Consider the following 24,622-nt stretch of genomic DNA (forward strand, 5'->3'; position numbering starts at 1 on the left):
TGTATCTGTCTTCATTTACTATGTATAAATGATACTGAACACCTCTGTATAGTTTTGGTTGTAGATGGAGATTAGTAATGCCACTAGATGGCACTGGTATACTAGTATTTTTGTTTTATAACTCAGGTGTGTGTGTGTATACATGGGTATAGTGAACTGATTTTATAAATGATTGCAATGAAATTATAAAATTTCAGTGAAATCAATGTCATCAGATATCATCTAATGCCATTAGAGTGTACAGGTTCTGAAGGTAGAATGCTTAGGTTTGAATCCTGACTACACAAAGTACCAGCTGTGAAATTGCACTAAGTAATCTATTAGTTACTTAACCTCTTTGTGTCTGCTTCCCTAACTGTAAACTGAAAATAATAACAGCACCTACTTCAGAGTTTTGATCTAAGTATAAAAATATTTAACTTAGGTGACATTCTTAAATATTTTCTGGCACATATGAGGCACTCAAAAATGTCTCTTTTTGTCTTTCAAAAAAATTAAGTAATTTACTGCAGATCAAAATGGCTAACACTAGATTATTTCCCTGTCTCTCCACTCTTTCTATCTCAATTTCTCTCTCTACCTCAGAACTTTATTATATATCTCACAACTTTTGTAATACCCAATTGTTCATAAATGTTACTGTCTCTAACTTACAAGTACGTCCAGAAACTGATGATGTCTTACCTCTTTTATTGCTACAACCCTTGTCCAGCCCACCACCTATATCACTGTGGTAGCATTAACTACTCTCCTATATTAAAGTAGTAGCCTCCAAATGAGTCTTCCTTCTGTCCTTGTACCCCACGGTCTCCCCTCAATGCCTCTGACAGTGTGATCCCGTAAAATACAAAATCAGATTAGTCACTCCTCTCCTCAAAATGCCCTTTCTTTCTCATTCTAAACTCCAGGATAAACTACAGTTATTGTTGTGTAGTTGATCTCAGGATAAAGCAAACACGCCCGGTGTTTTATTGCATTCAAATGTCAAAGCCCCTACAATAAACAGTTCTCAAGGTTCCTGACATGTTCTTGGTCATGTCTCTGCCCTCATCTCCTCTTACTCTTCTCCTTGCTCCTGATCTCTCTACTCCACCTACAGTGGGCTTCTTACTGACTCTGGACTTGCTCCCATCTCAGGGTCTTTGCTTTTGCCCTTCCCTCTTCCTTGAATGGCCTTTCTCTAGATATTCAAATGGCCCATCCTTCCCTACCTTCCTCACAAAGCCCGTCTTGGTCACACTACTAAAAATTACACCTGGTCTCCCAACGCTTCCTGTATTTTTCACCGGGTGTCTTCTTTTTCCCTACAATATTTATTACCTTTTGACATGACACATTTTACTGAATGCAAGCTCAGTCATGGCAGGGCTTTTGAGTCTGTTTTATTCATAGCTCTTTCACGGCCCACAGAATTGTGCCTGCTACACAGTCAGCACTTACAAAATCGGTACAAAATGAGGACCACTTGCAATTCAACTATTATGTGTTTGAAGTCATTTTGGCTGTTCAAAGATAAACAAGCAGTTTTATGTAGTGGAGGGTGTGGAAACACAGAAATTGCAATTTTCCTGCCACGCAAAAAGTGTGAAGTGCTACAGCAGTGAAAATAGTATGATATTATCAGGACAATGAGAAGGAGGTATTACTTTCAGTTGGGAAGATAGATACTAAAAAATATGTTTGAATAGCTAAACTTTGCAAGTTCAAAGAGGAGCCATCAAATAGGTTCTCTAATTAGAGTCTTAAATTCTCACTTGGAGTTATATAAATAACTTTGCACAGGCAACCGTTGGAGTGTGACTTTCCCCAGCCTGGCTGTCTCTGCTTTCTTGGTTGCCTAAGACTTGCCTTAAAGGGACTCTGTGGGAATCACAGCTTGGCCTTGCATTAAGCTAATGAGTCCTTGCTTTTCGAATTGAGCTGATGAAACTGCAGATTACCCATATTGCAGCTCTTCTGACCACTCCATTTAAACGAAAAGTGAAATGGCAGTTTCTTTCTTGTTTCTCTTCCCTTTATCTAATTATGTTTCAGCAGGGGCAAGAAGTAGACGTGTGACTAACATTTTGTGTGTCTGGATATGCTCAGAGGAACAGTTTTATAGTTTTACGTGCTTTCAACTTACATGTTTTCTTCTATTATCATAAAAAAAAATACTTGCTGTTTAAACATTCCACGATGTCAGCTAGTATAAAGTGTAACTTAGAATTTGTCTTAATTTTACCCACCCCAATATTTATGTTGTAAATACTTGCACAGTTTTATATTATAGAAACATTTGTGAAAGGTGAATATTCATTTGAAACCCTTCACTTTAGGGATGTTTTCACAGTTTATTTAGTGATTCACTTTTCAATAGAACTTGGAATTGTTAATCTTTGTCTGATAATAAGGATAATCTTTTTTTTTTTTAGAATCATTATATAAAAGCTAAAACTCTCCCCCTGGAAAACAACAAAATATAACACACATTGCTTCAAAGGTCTAGTTGATCTCAAAAGAAAGAGGAACTCCTGGGTGTAAAAACTAGGATAGAGATGAAAACCAGAGGATGAGCAAATGAGCTGACCTTGGTGATGACCTTGCAGGTGACCTTGCAGGGGAAAGTAGAGGTTGGTGTAATAACCATGTGTTTTGGATTTCAAAGCCCAATGTGAGATACTGTATAAGGACTGGAGAATGTTTATGGGGCCAGTGTAACAGAGGAAACTAACTCTGAAACCTCTTATATGAGGTTGGCACCCTCAGTAAAAATGTGAACTAGGGAAAAAAATATAATTGATCCTTGAACAACATGAGGGGTGAGGGGCACCAACTCACTCCACAGTGGAAAATTTGTGTATAACTTAAGTCAGCCTTCCTTGTACATGGATTCCTTCCTGGAGATTGAAAATGTGTAACTTTCAGCATTGAAAGATGGGTGGGAAGTTCATCTCTCATTGCCTGGGTTTTGGATTGAAGAATATTTTCTCTGAGAACTCAAAATAATAGATCTTGGGCTTGAATTTTCATATGAACTGAGAACTCCATGAAGAGAAATCATCATGAAAGTTAGTCCTGAGCTGGTTGGGGACACCAAGAAGAAGCAAATGCAAAATTAATGGTTTTGAATTCTGAAATCTAGAGAAATTCTATAACTCTTCAGAAAAATATAATTCTCACTGAAGAAAGCAAGATACACTTTAAATGTTCTCACAATAAAAACATGATATGCACTTAGAATCAGTTTTCCAGAGGGATAGATTGTGGACTCTATAAATAGCAGAATTCAAAACCATGAATTTGAGGCAATAACAATCTAAAAGAACACCATGAAAAAAAAATAGTCTTGATAAGAAAGCAAATGAAATTCTAGAAATTAAAAATTTCTACCATTAAAAATACAACATATATTTTAAAGAGTAGCTAGTAAGCAGCTAAATATGTAATTAGTAAATTGGAGAACCATCTGAAAAAAATGACAAAAATATTCCACAGAGACAGATAAGAAATAGGTGATATGAACATAAGGTTAAGAGACTTGGAAGAACAAACTTTTTCAAGTAGAATTTATAGGAGGAGAGAATGTAGACAATGCCAGAGAGATACTATTTCAAATACTATCCTATAGAGTAAAACCCTAATATGCAAATCAACCAAATAGTGGAATGACTGGTTGCTATGACATGCACTGACCACCAGGGGGCATACGCTCAACTCAGGAGCTGCCCTTGGGTGGCCAGTGCATTCCCACAAGGGAGCACCGCTCAGCCAGAAGCTGGACTCACGGCTGGCAAGCACAGTGGCGGTGGCAGGAGCCTCTCCTGCCTCCGTGGCAGCACTAAGGATGTCTGACTGATGGCTTGGGGTGCAGGGAATGGGCCTAAGCCATCAGTTGGACATTCCCCAAGGGCTCCCATACTGTGAGAGGGCACAGGCTGGGCTGAGGGACTCCCCTGCCTCCCCACCCCCCCCCCCCCCGCTTCCTCCCCCCGCCTCTTCCTTCCCCAGTGCATGAATGTCATGCACTGGGCCTCTAGTATAATATATTAACCCTTATCTGTAAAATAAAAGTACACAAACCTGTTGACTAACCCAGTGACATTGAAGAATACAAAATATAAAGAAATTACCTTAAAAGCAACCAGAAATAAAAGGTAACCCAGAAAGGAATGAAGAGGTAAAATCATCAAAAGAGATCAGGAAAAAAAAATTTGAAATGACATCTGCAAAGTCCTAAGAAAAAATAACTAGAATGTAGCCTAGAATTCTGTATTAATCTAAACTAATATTTTAAAAATGAGGGAAAAAATGAAGATATTCTGAAGGAAAAGACTGAAATAACTTAAATAATTATTTGTTATTTCTGGGGAAAAAACCAACGCTAAATGAATGTCCTTTGGAAAAATGATATTGAACTCAGCAACATACAGTTGGACATTAGAAGAAAAATGAACAAAGAAGTTGAAAATTATAAATGAAAGCATTCAACTTATAAAACAGCAACATAATGATTATTTTGGGGAGTATAAAACAAGATAGAATAAAATATATTCAATAATAATAATAATAATAATATACTGCCTGGAAAATATCCCTAGCCATTATGTGAATGCTAGGCATAAACTTAAGAGATGTCATTTTGAAGATGGAGTAGCAAATGCTACAGAGTCCATTTCAAAGAAAAATTTATTTTAAAACTTCCCATGTGTGAGCCAACTCCAAATAAGTAAAAAAGTGCAAACCCAATGGCTGTGGCCAGAAAGAAACGTGGCTCTGGCCACTGATTCATGAGTATACATAGCTGAAATGTACAGTGTCTGCAATGATGAACTTGCCACCTGCTATAGGACTTTGTGTAGCCCCAAATCATCAGAAGATAAATGTTTCTTATTGATGCTGATCCTCTCTCTGCCCTCATGTCTTTTCTTTCCTTCTACACCAACCTCTGCTGCGTGCAGGAGAGAAATAATAAAGGGTGGGACCAAGGTCTTCCTGTCCCATTGTGGACTAAAGACCATTCATACTTGTCTGAATATGCTGGGGGACACTCAGGAGTAGAAGGACTCAATTTTTTTTATAAATGTGTTGGATACAGCCACCAGGTCACCATTCTCTGTGGACCCATTGATTGAATTTGGGGCATGCCCAAATTCAAACGATGGGTGTGGGAAACGTTTGCAGTGGAAGAAGGGAAGCTAAAGGAGCTTGTGATTGGAGCCCATTGGGCTGATTCACTGTACTATTCTAATAACTTCTATTGTTGAATATAGTTGGTATTTCTGTTTTATTTGTTTCTGTTATGATTGCTTATAAATGCCAAAGGGGATGCTCTTGATAGGAAAAGAGCCACATATAGGGGAGTGCTTTCACCTATAGCCACATATAGGAAGGCTCCCTAACCCCAATGATCACTTTCTGTTTAAAGCCTCTGTGACAGGGGCTTTGTTGATGGGAACCTCTGGCAAGAGGAGGTAGCCTCCCAGAGGTGCTTCTTGGTGTTGTGAACTTGTTGCCTTCCCTTCCTCATATGACTTCCAGGTACATCACCTTTGAAAAGCAGCTATTGTTTTGCTACTGAACTCTAACAGAAACCAAATACCTGATCTATGAAGGCTTGTGACTCCTGTGCCTGATAGTCCCATTTTAATGGGCCAACTGGGATCCAATGACTAGTGAAGGGGGAAGAAATCAACAAGTCTCACTTGTCAGATGGGCATGGCCCTCTGAAGAGAACAGCTGGCCTGGCCCCAGGAGCATCTTGGCTTTACATGAAAAATGGCAGCTATTATTTTTTTTAGAAAGATTTGAACCCCCACTTTGGGCTTGAAACAAGCTGCTGAATCAATGGAGATGTCAATCAGTTGCCCTAAATGACTTGACCTGGTTCACTGAAACCAGATGGTGTCCACTGGGCTGCTGTGGCTGTTCAGCTCAGTAACAGCTGTGCAGAACCAAGAATGGATGCTTTTGGTTCCATGGGCAGAAGTCAAGGCTGTTCTCATAGTTCTGGCCAGTACTCCTTTGATAAACTTTTTAATCTTTTTACCCAGTCTTGCGCTGTCAGACCTAAATATCTCTTTGTTTTAACAGTGAGAAAAGTACAGATTGCATATGAAAAGGGAGTTTCTTTGGGGCTGTGGTCTGTGGAAACATGCTATAACTGACAGGAACTTTCGTGCCATTCTTACAGATGTCCACAATAAGGGCTTATTCCCTGATGATAACAAATGGCTCCCAGCTGCCAATCAAGCCTGCAGTGCCCAGATTATACCATTGCTACCCGGATCCATCGTCATACTGTACATCACAATACATGCATCATTGTGATCTGGGCATGTACACAATATTCTGTGTGTCTGATACCAAGGTTATCACTGCTTGTGAGCTTTGCAACTTCACTCAAAAGTTGCCTTGCTTGCCCTGGCCAGATACCTCGGTTGGTTAGAGCATCATCCTGATATTTCAAGGTTGTGGGTTTGATCTCTGGTCAGGGCACATACAAGATTATACCAATGAATGCATAAATAAAGTGGAACAACAAATTGACATCTCTCTTTATCCCTCATTCTCTCTCAAAATCAATTTTTTAAAACGTTGCCTTGCTTTATTCATAGTGAAGGAAATCAAAGTTCAAAGGGCATTGCTCCTGCAGAGCCCTAAAAGGTGGGCTTCTAGGGCTACTAGTTGACAAAACTATTGAGACTTTTTCAAGTTGCAGTGCGGCTAGTCCTGTTCAATCAGCTGGCTCTGGACACACCACTATGCTCCCTTAAATTAATCTGTGTTGCCGAAACCGGTTTAGCTCAGTGGATAGAGCATCAGCCTGGGGACTGAAAGGTCCCAGGTTCGATTCCGGTCTAGGGCATATACGTTGGTTGCGGGCACATCCCCAGTAGAGGGTGTGCAAGAGGCAGCAGATTGATGTTTCTCTCTCATTGATGTTTCCAACTCTCTATCTCTCTCCCTTCCTCTCTGTAAAAAATCAATGAAATATATTTTAAAAAAATTAATCTGTGTTGTGTATTTGGCTTTCCAGACTATGTTCATTCTGACCCTGTATGGTTTTTATTATGAAAACCACTCAACAATAGACATACTCAAGGTATTTGATGAGTTTTCCATACTCCCCACCACTCACAGGCTTCTGGTATTGGTGATAATTGATCAACTCAGAGAGATTTCTGACTCTATCTCCTGTAGCTCCTTCTGATGTTCACAGCTTTGTATGTATTTGGTCTTGAATGCAGTTGTCCCTCCTGAATAATTATCATGAGGAAATTGGAGAGTTATTGTGATATAATATATTTGTATAAATATATTTGGTCTTTATTCCAGTTCCTAGAATAGAGCTCCTAAAACCTTGTATTTTTCTGAGTGATAGGAATGAGAATAGAATCTTTTGTTATTTATAAAAAGCCTCTTTCAACTATACCTGAGTGTATGTTAATATTAGAGGAAGGGGGTTGCCAGAGGACCCAACCGTATGATTATAGAATTGGAGCCCTCAGGTCTATCCCTGATCTTTAGGGGGGGGGGGGCGAAGAGCTGGTGACTGACTTATTCACCAGTGACCAGTGAGTTAATCAATCATGCCTTTGTAATGAAGCCTCACAAGGACTCTAAAGAAGTTTGGGTTGCTGAACACATTAAGGTCCTGAGGAGGTGACATGCCTAGAGATGGTGTGAAAAATCTGCACCCTTTTCCATATACTTTCCCTCCCCATCTCTTCCATGTAGTTCTTCTTGAGTTGTATCCTCTTTCATAAACCAGTAACTGTAAGCACAACACTTTATCAAGTTCTGTGAGCCATTCTAGCATATTATCAAACCATGGAGAGCGTTATGGGAATCCTTGATTTATACTCAGTCAGTCAGAAGTACAGGCAACAGTCTGGGATTTTTGGTTAGCATCAAGTGGGAGGCAGTCTTGTGAGACTGAGCCTATAACCTGTGGGGTCTGTGGTGACTCTGGGTAGTTAGTATTGGAATTATTTAGTTTGAGGAGAAGAATTACATACATTTAGTGTTAGAAGTATTGAATTTGTGTAAGTATAGAGAGAAATAGTTTTCCTTTAGTCATGTAGACATATTTTGAAAATTTGGGACTCTACCCTAACCATTCCTGGATGTGATGCTTCTTTCTCCTAAATTGTCAACTTGAGGGTGTACTGGTTGGTCTACTCTGTGGGTGGCAGTCTAACCAAAGTGGGCATAAGATTTCAAACAATTTTGGTTCAGCCACCCAGGTTATCTCTGGACTCTCATAATTCTAGGTCAGTGGTCGGCAAACTCATTAGTCAACAGAGCCAAATATCAACAGTACAACGATTGAAATTTCTTTTGAGAGCCAAATTTTTTAAACTTATACTTCTTCTAACACCACTTCTTCAAAATAGACTCGTCCAGGCTGTGGTATTTTGTGGAAGAGCCACACTCAAGGGGCCAAAGAGCCGCATGTGGCTCGTGACCCGCAGTTTGCCGACCACGGTTCTAGATCATATCATACAGAAAATGACTATTTGGTTGAATACATTGACTGGGTGTGGAACATAATAACTTTCTTAAAATCTGATTAAAATGCCTTTGTCCATTCTGCACCTGATACTTCCAAAAGAAAGTTCCGAGTGTGTGTTGGAAATAACAGGAAATATGGTGAAGTTACAGCTACTAGGATCCTGGCAATTTTCTAGTGGTAAAGAGAGTAGTAACAACAGCCTTTGCCCCTGGAGACAAACTGTTTAATCACACTACGTTGGCCTTAGTAGGTATTCAGGGCAGCCTCAATTCACTGGCTGAGATTGTTATGGATGATAGACTTGCCCTGGCCTTCCTCTTTGCAGGCCAAGTTAAAGTCTGTGCCATCGCTAATACATCCTGCTGCATCTAGATGAAAACTTCAAACCAAGTGGAAAGGTCATTGTTAAAACTTAAAGAGAAAGTCACTCAGCTTTTCAAGATAGGCCCTGATGATTTATGGGATTTGTTCAGCGCATTGGGTCCAGTCCCCTATGGGGGCATGGTTGGGATCAATACTGCCAATTGACCTCCCCTGCTTCTTGGAATCTTTTGATAATTAAATGCTCTGTGAGAAAAATTGATGGATTAAATCTCAGCTTTTGTTGGTCAGAATAATAGAAGTGGCTTAGGGATTGGTGTACTCAGAAAAAAAAGTCAATGGTGAAAGTGGCATAGAAATGAGGGATGATATTATTGGGAGACATTTTTTTTTGTAGTTTTCATGTTTCTGAATGTTGTACAAGGTGAGCCACTGACAGCCCTTTGTTCTGGATTACTTTTCCAAGGATGTTTGTGTAGTGAATGGCACCGGAAGATATAGTATTTACCTGTGCATTCTGCCCATTATAAGTCATTATAATGGGCAGAATGCACAGGTAAATTTCTAATCTTACTAGAGGCCCGATGCACAAATTCGTGCAAGGGGCTTGTCCCTTACAGCCTCGGCAGCTTTCCTTGGCCCTTGCAGGCCTGGCTTCATCCAGAAGGTCGCCCAGAATGATGTCCGGAAGGTCGTTCGGTTGTCCGGTCTAATTAGCATGTTACACTTTTATTATTATAGATGGTTTTTCTTCTGCATTTCAACCCATTGCATATGCAGGTGTTATCTAGTCATCTTTGGATTGATCCATGGGATTGAGGCTTGGGGAACTGGGGCAAAATTTCTGACATTCTGGCTGTCACTATTACTGTGAATGCTAAACTGTCTTTTTGTCTTTGACTCAGGAGTCTCCTGGGTTCCACCAGTATCTGCATCATATTGAATGGTTTACTTGCTATCTTGTAAACATATTAAAGTCTCATACCCTTCACATTTCTTGATACAAGGTTGACAACATAGTGTGAAATGAATCCATATATTTGAAGAAAGTATTTTCAGTCTACATATACAAGACATGACTAATATCCAAATTAGATAAATAACTGCAAATTAACAGATAAATTGCAAGCCACTGAACAAAAAAAAAAAAATACACAAAGAATATAAAGAGTTAACTTAAAAGAAGTGGGAACCAGAATGTAAAAGAAACGTATGAAAAGGTGCTCGACATTACATGTTATTAGGGAAAATGCAAGGTAAAACCACAGTGAGAGTCCATTTACATCACAAGACTGGTCAAAACCTAAGAAGTTTTATGAGAACTTAAAGGAAATGGGAATCATTATATATTGCATGTGGGAGTTTAAAGTTATAGAACTGCTTTAAAGAGTGTTTTGAAGCCTAATGGGGTCTGGCTTTAGCAGTATTGAGTTTTCTTTCTCCCTCCTTTCTTCCCATTCGCCTCCCTCCCTCCCTGGCAGAGATTGTACTTGTTATTTCAAAGAGAAATAATTGTTCAGGATGTAACAAGTATTCACAGGGGGCTTTACTACACTTATAAAACTTTGATTCTATAGAAAACTTTTTTGGAAAAAAAAAATTTTTGATGGTTAAGTTCCCAGTTTCACCAAAAGAAGTATATTTAACCCATTATATATTTGAAAGATAAGGTGGTTGTACCACTTTAAATTATTTAGTTCATTCCTATAAAACTGATCTGTGACAAACTGTGTAATAAAATTCAGCTTTTGAGGATAAACCTATACCTACCCCATCACTTCCAAACTAAAAGTGAGGATAGAGAAGATAAAATACCTACTGCTGGTACTAGTGACGTGGTAATTCTACCTCTAATGTAGGTAAGTTAGCTTTCTAGCCAGCACTTCCTAGGTATGTTGATACTTCGAGATCAGTTGTTTTAAACATGAAGATGAGAGGTGAATGGGGGCGGGGGTGGGGAGGGCAGTTATGAGAACAAGCTGGATTTGAAGAGTGGACTTGAACTTTTCGTGCATTCACAACTTGTTATTGAGTAACAACTGTATTACTCTGCTTGGGCTGCCATAACACAATACCAGAGACTGGGTATTTACTGCAGAATTTTATTTCCTAACATCTAGAGTCTAGAGGTCCAAGATTAAGGTACCAGCAGGGTGGTTCTCTAGTGAGACTTCGTTTCCTGGCTTATACCTTGTTGTGTCCTCACATGGCCTTTCCTCTGTGCTACACCCCTGGTATCTGTTCCTCTTCTTATAAGGACACCCATCCTAACTGGATTAGGGCCTCACTCTTAAGGCCTCATTTAACCGTAATCATCTCCTTAAAAACCCTGTCTCCAAACAGTCACATTGGTGGTAGGGCTTCAATACATAAATATTGAGGGACACAATTCAAGTCTGCAACACCAGTCATATGCCTGTCACTGTTGTAAATGCTGGGGACACATTAGTGAACAAGACAAAGGTTCTTCCCCTTGTCGGGCTTGTGTTCTAAAGGGAGGTGGCAAATGGGATATTAATTATAATATGTAAGTAAATTACATAATATGTTAGAAGGCAATAAATATTATAGAGAAAAGCAAAAGAGCAGGTGAAAGAGAGGTGGAGTACTTGTACAGATTTGCGGGTAATTGACAATTTTACATAGAGGAGTCAGATTTGGCCCTATTGAGTGGCTGACATTGAGTTAAACCTTGAAGGATCTGAGGAAATTAGCAGTGTAGATACCTGCCTTGTTAGTCCGATGTTTATTCAGTTGAGGACAACAGGCATTATTGAGAAGCTTTGGTGGACTTGATTAAGAGTCAGATAACCTTGGTGCAAGTTCTAACTTTGTGCGACATGGGGCAAGTCAGCATCTGCACTAAATTACATAACCAACACCACGGGGTTAATGAATTCCAGATGCCAGGATATTTCAGCGCGGATCGTCCCTGTGTTAAATGGAAACTGGGAAAACAAATTGCTTCAGTGCTGAATTTGAACTCCTTCAGGAATCACTGACAGCCAAACTTATCAGGGATGGAGAGCCTCTCTCCCCAGACTCAGAGCCTTTCACTGTTCCCTGGCTTTCATTGCACTGTCATTAGGATAGCACTTCCTTTGGTGGGGAAGATCACAGTGACCTGCTTAATGATATTGATAAATATGTCAGTCAGAGGCATTCCAAAGGGCTTTGCTTCGGAGTCTAGGGATCCGTTTCTGCTTTGGATGAGGCAAAGTTGTCGATGGTATTCAGCAGCTCCACTGATGTTAAATATCAAATCATGAGTATTTAAGGGGCAGGCCTAGAATTACACTTGACTCAGCAGCTAAGGAAATAATTCTGTCAACCCCTGATTATCCATGTTAATAAAAAATAAAAACATCAATGTTTATAATACAGGAAATCTATAAACTCTTGCCACGGAAAGGGAAAGGTAGCAGAAGATGCCCCTTGGTGAAAGGGAAGAAGGAATTCGGAAAGTGAGCAGCAGGGGAGGTCACGAAGCCCTGACTGAAGTTCAGGTAGATTAACCTGGGAGCAGCTAGAGCAGAGAATGAGGGGAAAGAAAAATTTAAGAAATGTATGAATCATTTAAGAAATGGATAAAAAGGAATGTTTTTCTTTTTCCTTTTTTTTTTTTTAAAGAAAATACAATTCCTGCTATTTTCTTGCTCTATAAATAAAGTGCTTCTTCTGTGTCAGACTCTGGGCTGAGCTCTGCAAAAAATAACCCAATCCCTGACTTTCTAGGAGATTACAGTCTAGTCAGCGAGAATAACAGGAAAACTAAACCACTCAGTGTGGCAAGGCCATGGGGGCATAATGCACGAGGACCTCTGGTGGCCCAGCAGGCAGCCCCTATCCCAGAGCAGGGAGTGAGTGTGCCAGGCGAGGGTGTCCAGGAGCAGCCCAAACCTTCTTGCTTGTTAAAGACGAGGTCCAATTAGCTAGGCCTTCACACTGTCATTTAACACACATTAATTAAGCAATCTTGGCATGTGACACAAACATTTGTGCTGAACTCCAGGAGCGAATAAGATGCAATCCAGCTTTCGAGGATTTAGACTCTGATACAGGGAAACAGATATAAAAAGCTCACTAATGTGTCATTGGGTACCAAGGGGAAGCGACGTGAAGGATGCAGTAGCAGCCCAAGTCTCTTCCACTCTGGGCAGTAGTGGTGCAAGGAAAAGTGTCCAGTGTCTGGGAAGACGAGCAGGTGTGCAGTGTGTGGAGTGGAGAACCAGGCTGTTGAACATAGATGAAACACCAAGACTAGGGGACGGAGTGGGAATGGTTAGTTGGGAGAACTATAAGTAGTTTCCTTTGGCTTCGGTTGATGAGCTGTGAAGAAAAGGGAGAGGGCTGAAGATGGAGAGCAGAAAGCAAGCAATCAAGGCTTTATATGGCCTGAACAGGCATTTGGGTTTATTCCATGGACATATGGACATTTGTTAGTGAGAAGTAAGGTAAACATTCTGGGACGAACGTGGGAAAGTGTAAGTCTAGATTTGGAACCATTCTGGCTGCGGCGTGGATAGACCAGAGTGGGAAGGGACTGGGAACAGCAGCCACCAGCTAGGAGTGGGCCTCAAATGTTGAGAGCCTAAACCAAGACTGTGTAAGTGAGGGAAAGAGAGACACGTGAGAGGAAAAGTAATTTACAAGACTTGTAACTGATTTTATGACAAGGGTCTTTCGGGGGGAAAGGAGCCAACATGAGTCCCTATCTTCCAGTTAGTGCGATTTAGTGTAGTAGCCATGCTTTTACACATGGTATAGATTATTCAGCAAAATAAGTATTTAACAAATTTTGAGACTTTATGTATAGAGTGCAAGTGCTCCACTAGAGTATAAATTGTTTAATAGATTTTACATTCTTGAAGTCCAAGTACCTCATTTCTTAATCATGTTAATCTGTTGTAGTGTAATATTGTAGAGATTGATAAAGCAATGCTTTAACCTAAATTTACCTGATGGATAAAAAGCAAAGATATATGGAAGTCTTTTGGTTAAAAAAATTACTGAAGTGACCTCTCTGGCACCGATATGCATATTAAAACAATATTAGATTACTAATGCTTCAACATTCCTAGTTTTTACATTCTCCTTCAAAAGAAAACTAGCACTGGTGTCATCGGAACATAAGTTAAAGTAATGGTTTGACCTGGATTAAAAAAATAACAACAGAACTCATTTCCTTCTAAGGCCTAATTCAACTAATTTTACTAGTAGTCATGGCTTTTTGGATTATTAATTCATTCTGAAAAACAGAGGGCTGTCCTTTAATTCGTGTATTATGGTTGTTCAAAGATTGAGGTTTCAGGATGAGGTAAACTTATATGGACAACTCTATAGAGAAGGATTTTATGATAGTGTTTCATTGATAATGCTCAATTGACAAAGTCATTGATATTACAGGCCGTTTGGCCTGATGAGTTTTTGTTCTGAATGTGGTTTAGATGCATAACACAAGAAAGGAATCTTTAATGGTACTTGCTTAAAATTAGAATGTGATTCCTTTAAAATACTATGGAGAGTTTTATTGCCTTAAACTATTTTAACTGCCATTCTTTTTTAATGTTCTCTATAACTGCATGCTGTTAAAGGAAAACCTAGTAGATAATTCATTTTGGTTAAGAGTTAGGTGAGGACCTGTGGGGAATTGAAGGAAAAGAGCTTACTTTTTGACCTAGTGCTCATTATTAGTTCTTTCTGTGCCTTCCCTAAAGCTTGACATGGGTATCCCCAGTGTGAATTTTTCAGCCTAATTGGATCAACCAGTAAGGCTAGAAGAACTTTCACTTTTTTGAAGCTGAAGGAATTTTGAGAAAAGGCTAGTGGAGTCACTGTGAGTATGAACATAGCTCACACATAGATCCATTTGATGATGTATCTCTCTTGTATTCCTGGAAGCATGCTAGACATAGGAATTGTTTCGGATGCACAGTGCCATCTGAAATTTTTCTTATCTGTGAGACTGAAAAGAAGAACAGTGCCTGTTCTCTCAGGTGTTTGCTCTAAAGGTACATCGGTCAAGATGAAGAGACCTTACCCGACCATACATGTTCTGGTATGCCTCTGCAATCATCAGCCTCTGAGAGTTGCAGCGTTGAGTCAGAATGCTGATCAGCATGTCTTTGTCACAGCCTTGAAAAGAATCATAATTGAACTTTAGTCAAGTCACTACTCTGGAGTTAATAAGAATCTATTACCTAAGGATTAAAACCAATGTGCAAGCTTTATCCCTGATGGGTGCTTTAAAGCAGTGAGCAATTTTAACTAAAATGAGAGATCCCAGAGAAACACTTGATGAAGCCAAGGTTCTTCCTAGCTCTTATTTTGGCACTATTACTACAGATTGTCCATTTTAAAAAATCCAGTGAAAAATACAGGGAAGTGAAAATATAGTCTTTCTTCAACCACCTTTCCTGCCCCACCCAAAAAAGGCTTGCCTACATGGGAACAATACCTTTCTTGTGTTACAGTTGGAGAGATATGACTTATAATGAACATACATTAAGACACAAATACGTTAAGACAAAAAGAACCTCCAATAGAAGAAAGAGAAATAGAGAAGGAAATTATACAAGTACAAGGGGTGTGCACCCTCCTAAGAGATGGTGTGAAACTCTCATGATTTACAGGGACCATGTTTTCTCCTAATAGAGACTCTGTTTCTGGGCTCTGAAGGCCTCTAGCCCTTGTATATCAGCTTATTGAACTGACATCACACCCACATGCACAACTAGGTTAGATAAATTTAGCTGTAATTATAGTCATGGGAAAGTGATCAAGAAGGCCTTTATATTTTCCTCAGCTCGACTAAAATTTAGATAGGTTTCTTCCTGACCATGGGCCCTTGATCTCCATTTTCTGAGAGCATTTAATTTGGAAAACATGCAATTGTAAATTATTTATTTATCTTTTTAATATGTAAATCTTCTCCCAACCACTTCCCAGTTTTATAGCCCATAAATGCCTTCCTCAAGGACATGGGAGCCATTCCTTTAAAACATAATCATTAAAAACAATAGAGTCACTATCTCCCCATCTCTTCCAAGGTAGAAACCTAACTTCCATAAGTACCAATTAACAAATACCAATGCCCCAATCACACTGACCAAATGCTCCCAAATCCCATTGTCCTCCAGTGCTTTTTCCACAGCTCACCCCAGGCTTAAAAACTCTCCTGTGTTTTGTTTGGAAGGACTTGAGTTCAATCTCTTGACTCAATTGAAAAAAATCTTGATCCCTACTGCAATAGAATTGAATAAAGTCTTCCTTGCCTGTTTAATTCTTTGTGGTACAAATTTTCTTTGACCAAAGGAGATATTTAATGGAGATGAGAAAAAGAATGAATTGAAAGCCTGGGATGTTAAGTAGATCATCTTTTTGGAAACGAAAGCCATCCTGGATAGCATCAGGCTCAGGGGAAAGCGGTTGGTCAGGTCCTGACTGTGCAGATGAGAAACAAAAGGAAGAGCAGGGGGTTTTCTGTGGAGGAGAGAAAAGGTCTGAAGGCTGAAAAACGGAGGGAGGGAGGCATAGAATCGGCTTCAAAGACTGTACTTTATAATTTGTGGGGGAAAAGGCAGCCTCCAGTGAAGAGGCATAGAGCAACAAGGGACCACAGGCTTTCTGGTTAAAGTCCTGGACTCAGAGGACCTTAAGTAGTTCCAGAGGTGTTTGTTAGATATAGAATGGGCATTCCAAAGTTAACATATTTAAAAATAATAAATAGAAGAATTTTCAATTCTATCCATTGTTATTTTTACTATCAAAATATATTTTTATTGATTTCAGAGAGGAAGAGAGAGAGACAGAGAGAAAGAGAGAGAGAGAGAAACAGCAATGCTGAGAGAGAATCATTGATAGGCTACCTCCTGCACGCTCCCTATTGGGGATCGAGCCTGCAACCCGGGAATGCGCCCTTAACCAGAATCGAACCTGGGACCCTTCAGTCCCCAGGCCGATGCTCTATCCACTGAGCCAAACCAGCTAGGGCCCATTTATGTAATTATTAATTGTGCTTTTTGTTGTTGTTGTTCTGTTGAGATTATACACAACCTACATCTCTGAATTACTCTTTATTTTTCAACGTGTTCATATCAATTCTTGCTCATTTATTCTTCCAGATATATTTCAGGAGAATTTTATTAAAATTTAATTAAAATAACTTTATATTTTATACTCTGAAATCAATTCAGAAGAGTTGTCTTTCTGTCACTAACAAGATATATCTGCTGAATTATTTATTTGTTTGTTTTTCCTAAAAGATTTAGTAAAGATTTGTATAATTTTTATAAATGACAAACTTACTTTTGTTAAAATTATTTATTTTTGCCTTTCTATCGACATTTAAAGTTATTTTTATTTTGTTTCTTAACACATCATTACTTAAATAAAGAAATGTTATTGAATTTTATGTTTAGCTTATATTCAGGAAAATCATTCAACTCATAATTTTTAATAACTTTTTAGTTGGTTACCTTGGATTTTGGGAGAGAGATACATAAAATATTCTCTGTAAATAATAATGATTTCTTCTTTATAATCTTATGTTTTTCTCTTTCTTGCCTTATTGCATTAGGACAAGAATTTCTAAATAATTTTTATTTTCAGCAGAAAAGCCTGGCACAATGAACCATAGCAAGTTATAGACTTTTATGATGTGGAGTTGGTTCCTATTTTTTGTGGTAGTTTTCTACAATGTCATGATGAACATCAAATTAGTAAATGCTGAATTGTTGCTCCTGGAAAAAATATCGGGTTAGGTTTCTATGACCTTATGGTCACAGCATTTTTTGTTAGCAGAAATGCCAATTACATTATGTATATGCTTGTTCATCAATGTCCTTGTAAAACAGCCCAATCAGCATCAGAAATCCTCTCTTCCACATACACTCCTCCTGTATAAAACTTAGAAGGCATTTTTAAAGAATACCTTAAGGAGGTATTCTGCAGCTTCCTGATCTGCAGAGGGCTTGCCTCATTGAAAGTTTAACAGTTTTTATGCAGTATCATCTTTTGAAAAAAGATGCAAGCCAGCCAGCACTACTTTCAAAAGAAAGCTGAGCATTACCCTGTTTACTATTATTATTATCAGTTATCATCTCATGAATTCACAAATTTATTTGCTTTTCCATAACTTTCTAGCATGCATATTACTTTAGCATATTCTGGACAGCCTCATGTACAGATTAATAAGTTTTCTCTTTTTTTTTTCTATTTCAATAATCAACATAGTGAAAAAGTAGCCTACAGACTGGAAGGAAATATTTGCAAATCACATATCTAATGAGTTAGTACCTAAAATAAATATAAAGCTCTCATATAATTCAATAGCAAAAACCAAATAATTAGATTTAAAATAGGCAAAGAACCTGAATAGACATTTTCCCAAAGAAGACACACAAATGGTCAACAAATACATGAAAATGTGCTCAAAATCAATTAGGAAAATGCAAATTGAAAGCACAAGATATCATCTCACACTTGTTAGAATAGCTATTATAAAAAAGATGAGAGATGTGAAAAGGGAATCCTTGTGTACTTTTGGTGGGAATGTAAATTGGTACAGCCACTATGGAAAACAGTATAAAGGTTTCTTTAAAATTAAAATGAGAACTACTAAATGATATAGCAATCCTGCTTCTGGGTTTTTATCCAAATAAATATAAATCGCTACACTGTAGAGATGTTGCACTCCCATGTTCATTGTAGCAATATTCACATTAGCCAAGATATGAAAATCACTTAGGTATCATATCTAATAAAGAGGGAATATGTAAACTGACCGTCACGCCATAACAAAATGGCTGCACCCACAGCAGAGGCAGAAATTCTGTAATACAAGATGGCTGCACCCACAGCAGAGGCAGAAATTCTGTAATACAAGATGGCTGCGCCCACAGTGGAGGCCAAGTTCCCATAACGAGCCTTAACGAGCAATCAGCAGGGACCTGAGGCTGGTTGACACTGGGCCAGGGAAGGGTACCTGAGGCTGCACCCCCACCCCACCTGGTGGGGTTTGACAGGGGACCTCAGGCTGTGCCCCCCTCCCTGGCACCAGGCTGGGGGACCTCAGGCCATGCCTCCTGACCCGGTGCCTGGCCAGGGGACCTCAGGCCACACTCCCTGCTCCAGTGCCAGGCTAGGGGACCTCAGGCCACACCCCTGGCCCCAGCACTGGGCTGGGAGTCCTGAGGCTGTGTCCCACGCTCAGGCACCGCGCCATGGGACCTGAAGCTGTGCCCCCGCCCACAGGGCTTGACGGGGGACCTCAAGGCATGTCCCCCACCATGGCCCGGGCCAGGGGACCTCAAGTCGCGCACCCTGCCCTGGCACCAGGCCGGGGACCTGAGGTTACGCCCCTGCCCGGCAGGGCTTGACGGGGGTCCTTAGGCCATCTCCCCTAGCCCAGGCTAGGGTACCTCAAGGCGCGCCCCCAGGCCTGGACCAGGGGACCTCAGGCCACGCCCCCCCACCCAGAGGGGCTTAATGGGGGTGGAGCCGGCTGGGTCTGGATCTAGCCCAATGGGGGTGTGGCTGGCCGGGTGTGGGTGTTATGTGATTTCAAGGCGCACGTGGGTGTGCGGGGACTTGACTCTGGTTTCCCCTGGCGCACCCCAGACTCTGACAGGAGGAAGATTTTCATATACATTTTACTAATTTTCTTTCATCTCTGATACTTCTATTATAGAGAAAGGGCAAATAGCAATATTAAAATATTTCCTCTAATTAATTCCCTTTTAATGTGCATGAATTTCATGCATGGGGTTACTAGTTCATAAATAGATGAATGGATAAAGAAAATGTAATCTATAATAATAAAAGCATAATATGCTAATTAGACCAGACGTCCTCCCTGAAGACCTTCCGGATGAAGCCAGGGCTATTGCTGCGAGGACCGGGGTGGCAACCGGGGCTGCTGTCTTGGCCCTCAGAGCCCCTTGCATAAATTTTGTGCGTCGGGCCTCTAGTATATACATAAGTATATATACACACACACACACAGTGAGGTATTATGCAGTCATAAAAAATAAGAAAATCCTGCCATTTGCACAACCTGGATGTATCTTGACACCATTATGCTAAGTGAAACAAGTCAGAGTAAGACAAATACTATATAATATCACTTGTACATAGAATCTAAAAAAGCTGAACATCAGGTGCTGGAGGTGGGGGAAATGGAAGAATGAGTTATGGGGATCTAATGTACAGAAGGTGACTTTAGTTAACAATGCTGTGTTGCATACTTGGGAGTTGCTAAGAGAGTAAATCTAGATGTCTCACCATAACAGCAGCAAAAATGGTAATTATGTGAGGTGAAGGATGTGTTAACCTTTACTCTGTAAGTTATTTTGCAATTTATAAGTGTTTCAGATCATCACGTTGTGCACCTTAAATGTATATATGTTATATGTCAGATCTTTTTTGTCATTTATATCCTAATAAACCTGGACAAAATAGCACAGCTACTAAGGAAGACATCAGTAGTTGTCTTTTATAGCTGCACTTTGCCAGGGTCATTAGAACAGATAAACTTTTAAAGCGTTTTGAGCTGTGTCTGTCCTCTGGCTTGCTTGAGTGGACATTGCAATTAAAACCAAAACCTCCTCAATTTCTTCAGCCTAAAACACTCACAAACAAAAAAAAATGGCAGTGGTCACAATGAATCCATATTATGTCCCTAAAATTACAGTGGCAGGAAAATTGAAACTGGAGCAAAGAAAATTTTATTCGATGAATAGATTGCTCTGATCTACAGTTTTAAAGCAAAAAGTACTCTCCTAAATAAAAAGTTAATCCATAACTTTTTGTTATCTCTTTATTTTTTCTAGTGACTGTTGATATTTTAAAAGGCATGACAGCATTGCAAACTCCTCAATCGACTTTAGAGAACACATTTAAAGTCCTTTATTATTTTCCTAAGGGGTTCTGCTAGTGAATAAAACACAAAGTGAATCCAGTTCTCATGAAGGTGACCTTGTCTTTAAAGTTAAGAGATTGCTTTCTTATGAAAGGCTGTGCATGTTTTATGCAAGGATTTTCTTTAATGTTGCCAGTGTTTATCTTCATGCTCACCACAAGTCTTCTTAGAATAGCTATTGCTTAACAAAAATATATGGATGTTTAACAGCACCATATCATATCTTAAAAATAAATTTTTTAAAAGACCCCAACAACTTTCCTCCCTTCTCCATATATTCCTTTTCTAAACTTTAATTTCATTCATTGACCATCCATTTTATTAGTCACCTGCACTCCAGACTCAAAGCTCTGGGAGCTCAGGGACCCAAGGGAGATAAAAGGGACACGTACAATGAGATTAGGGTGCCCAGGGTTCGGCGTATCTGGTCGTGTTTAGAGTTCCCAAAGAAGGACTCAAAGAGGAAGACTCATTTGAGGAGATTCTTGAAGGAAGAAAATTTGGATGTAAATTAAACAGGAGAAGGAAACAGCATTCAAGGGAGGGGGATTATTGGGCCAATTTATAGAGATGTGGAAAAACAGCTCCAATTTCGGGGATAGCAGGAAGTTTGATTTAGCTGGAAGTGGAAGTAGCAAAAGAAACAGGCTAGAAAGAAAACAAGGGCAAAGAAGGATGTTTTATGCCAGAATGAGGTTTTTTGGGGGCTCGGGATTTCATTTAGTAGTTAGTGATGAAACCTTTAAGGATTTAAGGCAAAAACATGTCATGATCAGATTTGCAATTGAGTGAGACAAACCTCTTCACCATTATTCCCCTAGTCTATTATTTTTCTTCTTATTCTATTTCTTTGCCCAGCTTTTAAAAAAATGTTGTTTCTCTTCTGTTAGACATCAGATATTTATACCCATATTACAGTCTTAAAACAAGGTAAAGCAAAAAGTAATTATTATAAAAGATGATAGAAATGATCAGGCTTACCAAATCCTTGGAGCGCCCCCCCTAGCATTTGGGCATCCATGATGGGGTTGAAATTGGGAGCCGGGAAGATGGTTCCTTGCGCCTGTTGGGAAGAGTTCATGAGAAAGAGATTGCATTAATTTGCACAAAAGATTTTAACTTTTTTCCGATAAATGAAAACAAAAGTACATAAGTACATTCTACGTGTTTAAATTGCTCTAAGATGCACACATATATCTATAAGTAGAGCATAAGGAATATAGTCAATAATTTTATAATAAATACATGTGGTGCCAGGTGGGTGTGGAAATACCGAAGAGAACCTTTTGTAAATATTAGAATGTCTAGTCACTATGCTATACACCTGACACTAATACAAAATAATATTGAGTATAAATTATAATTGAAAAATTTAAAAAATGTTTGAGAAACAAACAAAAAAAAGTTAATTGTGTGTTACTTTCAGAGAGCAAATTTGGTTGAATTTTAAAAATCTCTGTTATTTGGTATCTATTATTCATCTAGAAAATGTAGATACATGAACCAGTAATAGGAAAATGTGATAAATAAATATATATCTTCTTTCTTTAAAAATGCTCACCTGAGGATATATTTGTAGATTTTTAGAGAGAGGAAGAGCGAGGAGAGGGGAACATTGAAGTGAAAGAAACATCGATTGTTTGCCTCTCACATCCACCCCAACCACCAACAGAATCTGCAACCCAGATTTGTGCCCTCACAAGGAATAGACACTGAGACCTTTTGGTGTATGGGATGATGTTCCAACCAACTGAACCACACTGGCCAGGGCAAATACATATCTTCTTAATAAACAATAAGCATTTTAGGAATTGGATACTATTTCATAGAAACTGAAAAGAGAACTCTATTCTCTTTTATATATATATTCATATATATAACATAAAGGGGGCCTTTATGTTATATATATGAATTAGAGGTGACACTTGCCACCACAGCTTTTTATTTTCTAGTTGGAAAAAATATTTTCCTTTATTTTTCACTAGAGATCTGGTGCATGAAAATTCATGCACTGAAGGGGGGGCGGTCCTTCAGCCTGGCCTGCCCCCTCTCATAGTCCAGGAGCCCTCAGGGGTGGGAGGCGACACCCCATCACACCCTCTGCTGCTGCCACTGCCGGCAGCACAAGCCTTGGCTGGCCCTGATTACCTGCACCCTGGGCCAGCCCTGGGCAGCTGGACAGCTGACATCCAAGGCTTGCCTGCACCTCGGGCTGGCCCTGGACGTCTGGGGGGCTGAGGGACTGGGGGACTCTGGAGGCAGGCACGCAGAGTGGCTGGGCCTCCCTGGGGGCGGGCCTGGACTTGCCGCACCTGCTGACTTGGCAGGGCTGAGGGGACTGGACGCTGCCATCTTGTGGCTGTGGGTGCTGCCATCTTTGAGGGCGGGCAGTCAATTAGCATATTCCCTCCTTATTGGCTGTGGGCACCACCATCTTTGAGGGTGGGGCAGTCAATTAGCGTATTCCCTCCTTATTGGCTATGGGCACTGCCATCTTTGTGATGGTGTGAGGGTCAATTAGCATATTCACTCTTTATTAGATAGGATGTGTGTATACAGTTCAGTAGAGAGGTAGTACTTAAAGGAAAAATATACCTAAAGACTTATGATGGCTCTTATGAGAAATTTCTACCTATTTGTCCTTATTTTCCACTATAATTGTGTGTTTTTTCTTTTTTTTTTAATTTAATTTTTTTTTTTACTTGCCACCACAGCTTTTTTTTATACATCAGGGCCCTGAAATATGAAAGAAAATTGAAATGCTTGAATTTAGATTATATGATTCATAAAAATCTAGATGATGTAGTTAGGGTAGAGAATTTTTAGCTGAAGCTTGCAGCTGCAGAGGAAAACATACAAACCTGACTGACATTTCATTTAAATTCTGTCTCTTGCCAATAATAAAATGGCAGAACATTTAAGTTAGGCTTTCAAACCACACGGTCTGTTATTTTAGACAGAGCCAGCCAGGACTAGGCACCATATGACCACACTCAGCACACGAGAACCATCAATCAAAATTTATTAAAGAAGGGGATCTCTCCCCTTGTTTGTTTTCAGCGTGCCCAGAAACATTGGGAAAAATGCCTTTCCACAGCAAACAGCTCTACTGGCCCTGAGAACTCGGGCATTTACCGAGCTCTTCCGCAGCAATAACATCTTAGCTGCAGAGGGAGGTTTCCTGTGCCCATTGCCTAATGGTAGAAAACTAATTAATTAATGAGAGGAAGACTGGACCATAATTTCTACTTCAAAAAATATGCCAATGCCAAGATATTTATGAAAAGGTTTTTGGAAGATTGTTCACTTGAGTTAAAACTAGTAATTAAATTCAGGTTGAATTCTATTTGATTAATAGTAACAAACCTGAATCTGTCTATTTGAAGTAGACTGGAAACCATATAATAATTGTGATATGGCCATATTTTCATACTTATAAGTACGACCATGTCAATAAAATATGCTTTTTAAAAAATATATTTTTTATTGTTGATAGTATTACAGATGTCTCCCATCCTGCCCTTCTTTACCCCTCTCCTCCCACCCCTACTACCCTCCCCAGGTCTTCACTACTCTTTTGCCCGTGTCCATGGACTATGCATATAAGTTCTTTGGTTTATCTCTTCTTATCCCCCCAACCCCACATCACCATATGTCAGTCTAGTCCATGCCTTCATGATTCGGGTCTTATTTTGTTGGTCAAGTCATTTTGTGCATTAGATTCCACAAATAAGTGAGATCATCTGATATTTGTCTTTCTCAGATTGGCTTATTTTACTTTACATAATAATTGTCCAGGTCCATCCATGCTGTCCCAAAGGGTAAGAGATCCCTTAATTTTACATCTGCATAGTGTTCCATAGTGAACATGTCTAACAGCTTTT

General features: G+C 39.5%; 1 protein-coding gene across 1 annotated transcript in view; it reads right to left on the minus strand.

The window, feature by feature from the left end:
- ANXA10 (annexin A10) overlaps positions 1 to 23,897 on the minus strand; it is a 43,492-nt gene extending 19,595 nt beyond the window's left edge. Inside the window, exons 1-3 of the mRNA XM_008144707.2 lie at positions 23,874 to 23,897; positions 21,720 to 21,801; positions 14,859 to 14,953 (exon numbers count right to left, since the gene is read on the minus strand). Coding sequence (XP_008142929.2) covers positions 14,859 to 14,953; positions 21,720 to 21,801; positions 23,874 to 23,897 — 201 coding nt within the window. The remainder of the gene's footprint in view (positions 1 to 14,858; positions 14,954 to 21,719; positions 21,802 to 23,873) is intronic.
- Between the last annotated feature and the right edge of the window lie 725 nt (positions 23,898 to 24,622).

This window comes from Eptesicus fuscus, chromosome 6, assembly GCF_027574615.1.
Source record: "Eptesicus fuscus isolate TK198812 chromosome 6, DD_ASM_mEF_20220401, whole genome shotgun sequence".
NCBI lineage: Eukaryota > Metazoa > Chordata > Mammalia > Chiroptera > Vespertilionidae > Eptesicus > Eptesicus fuscus.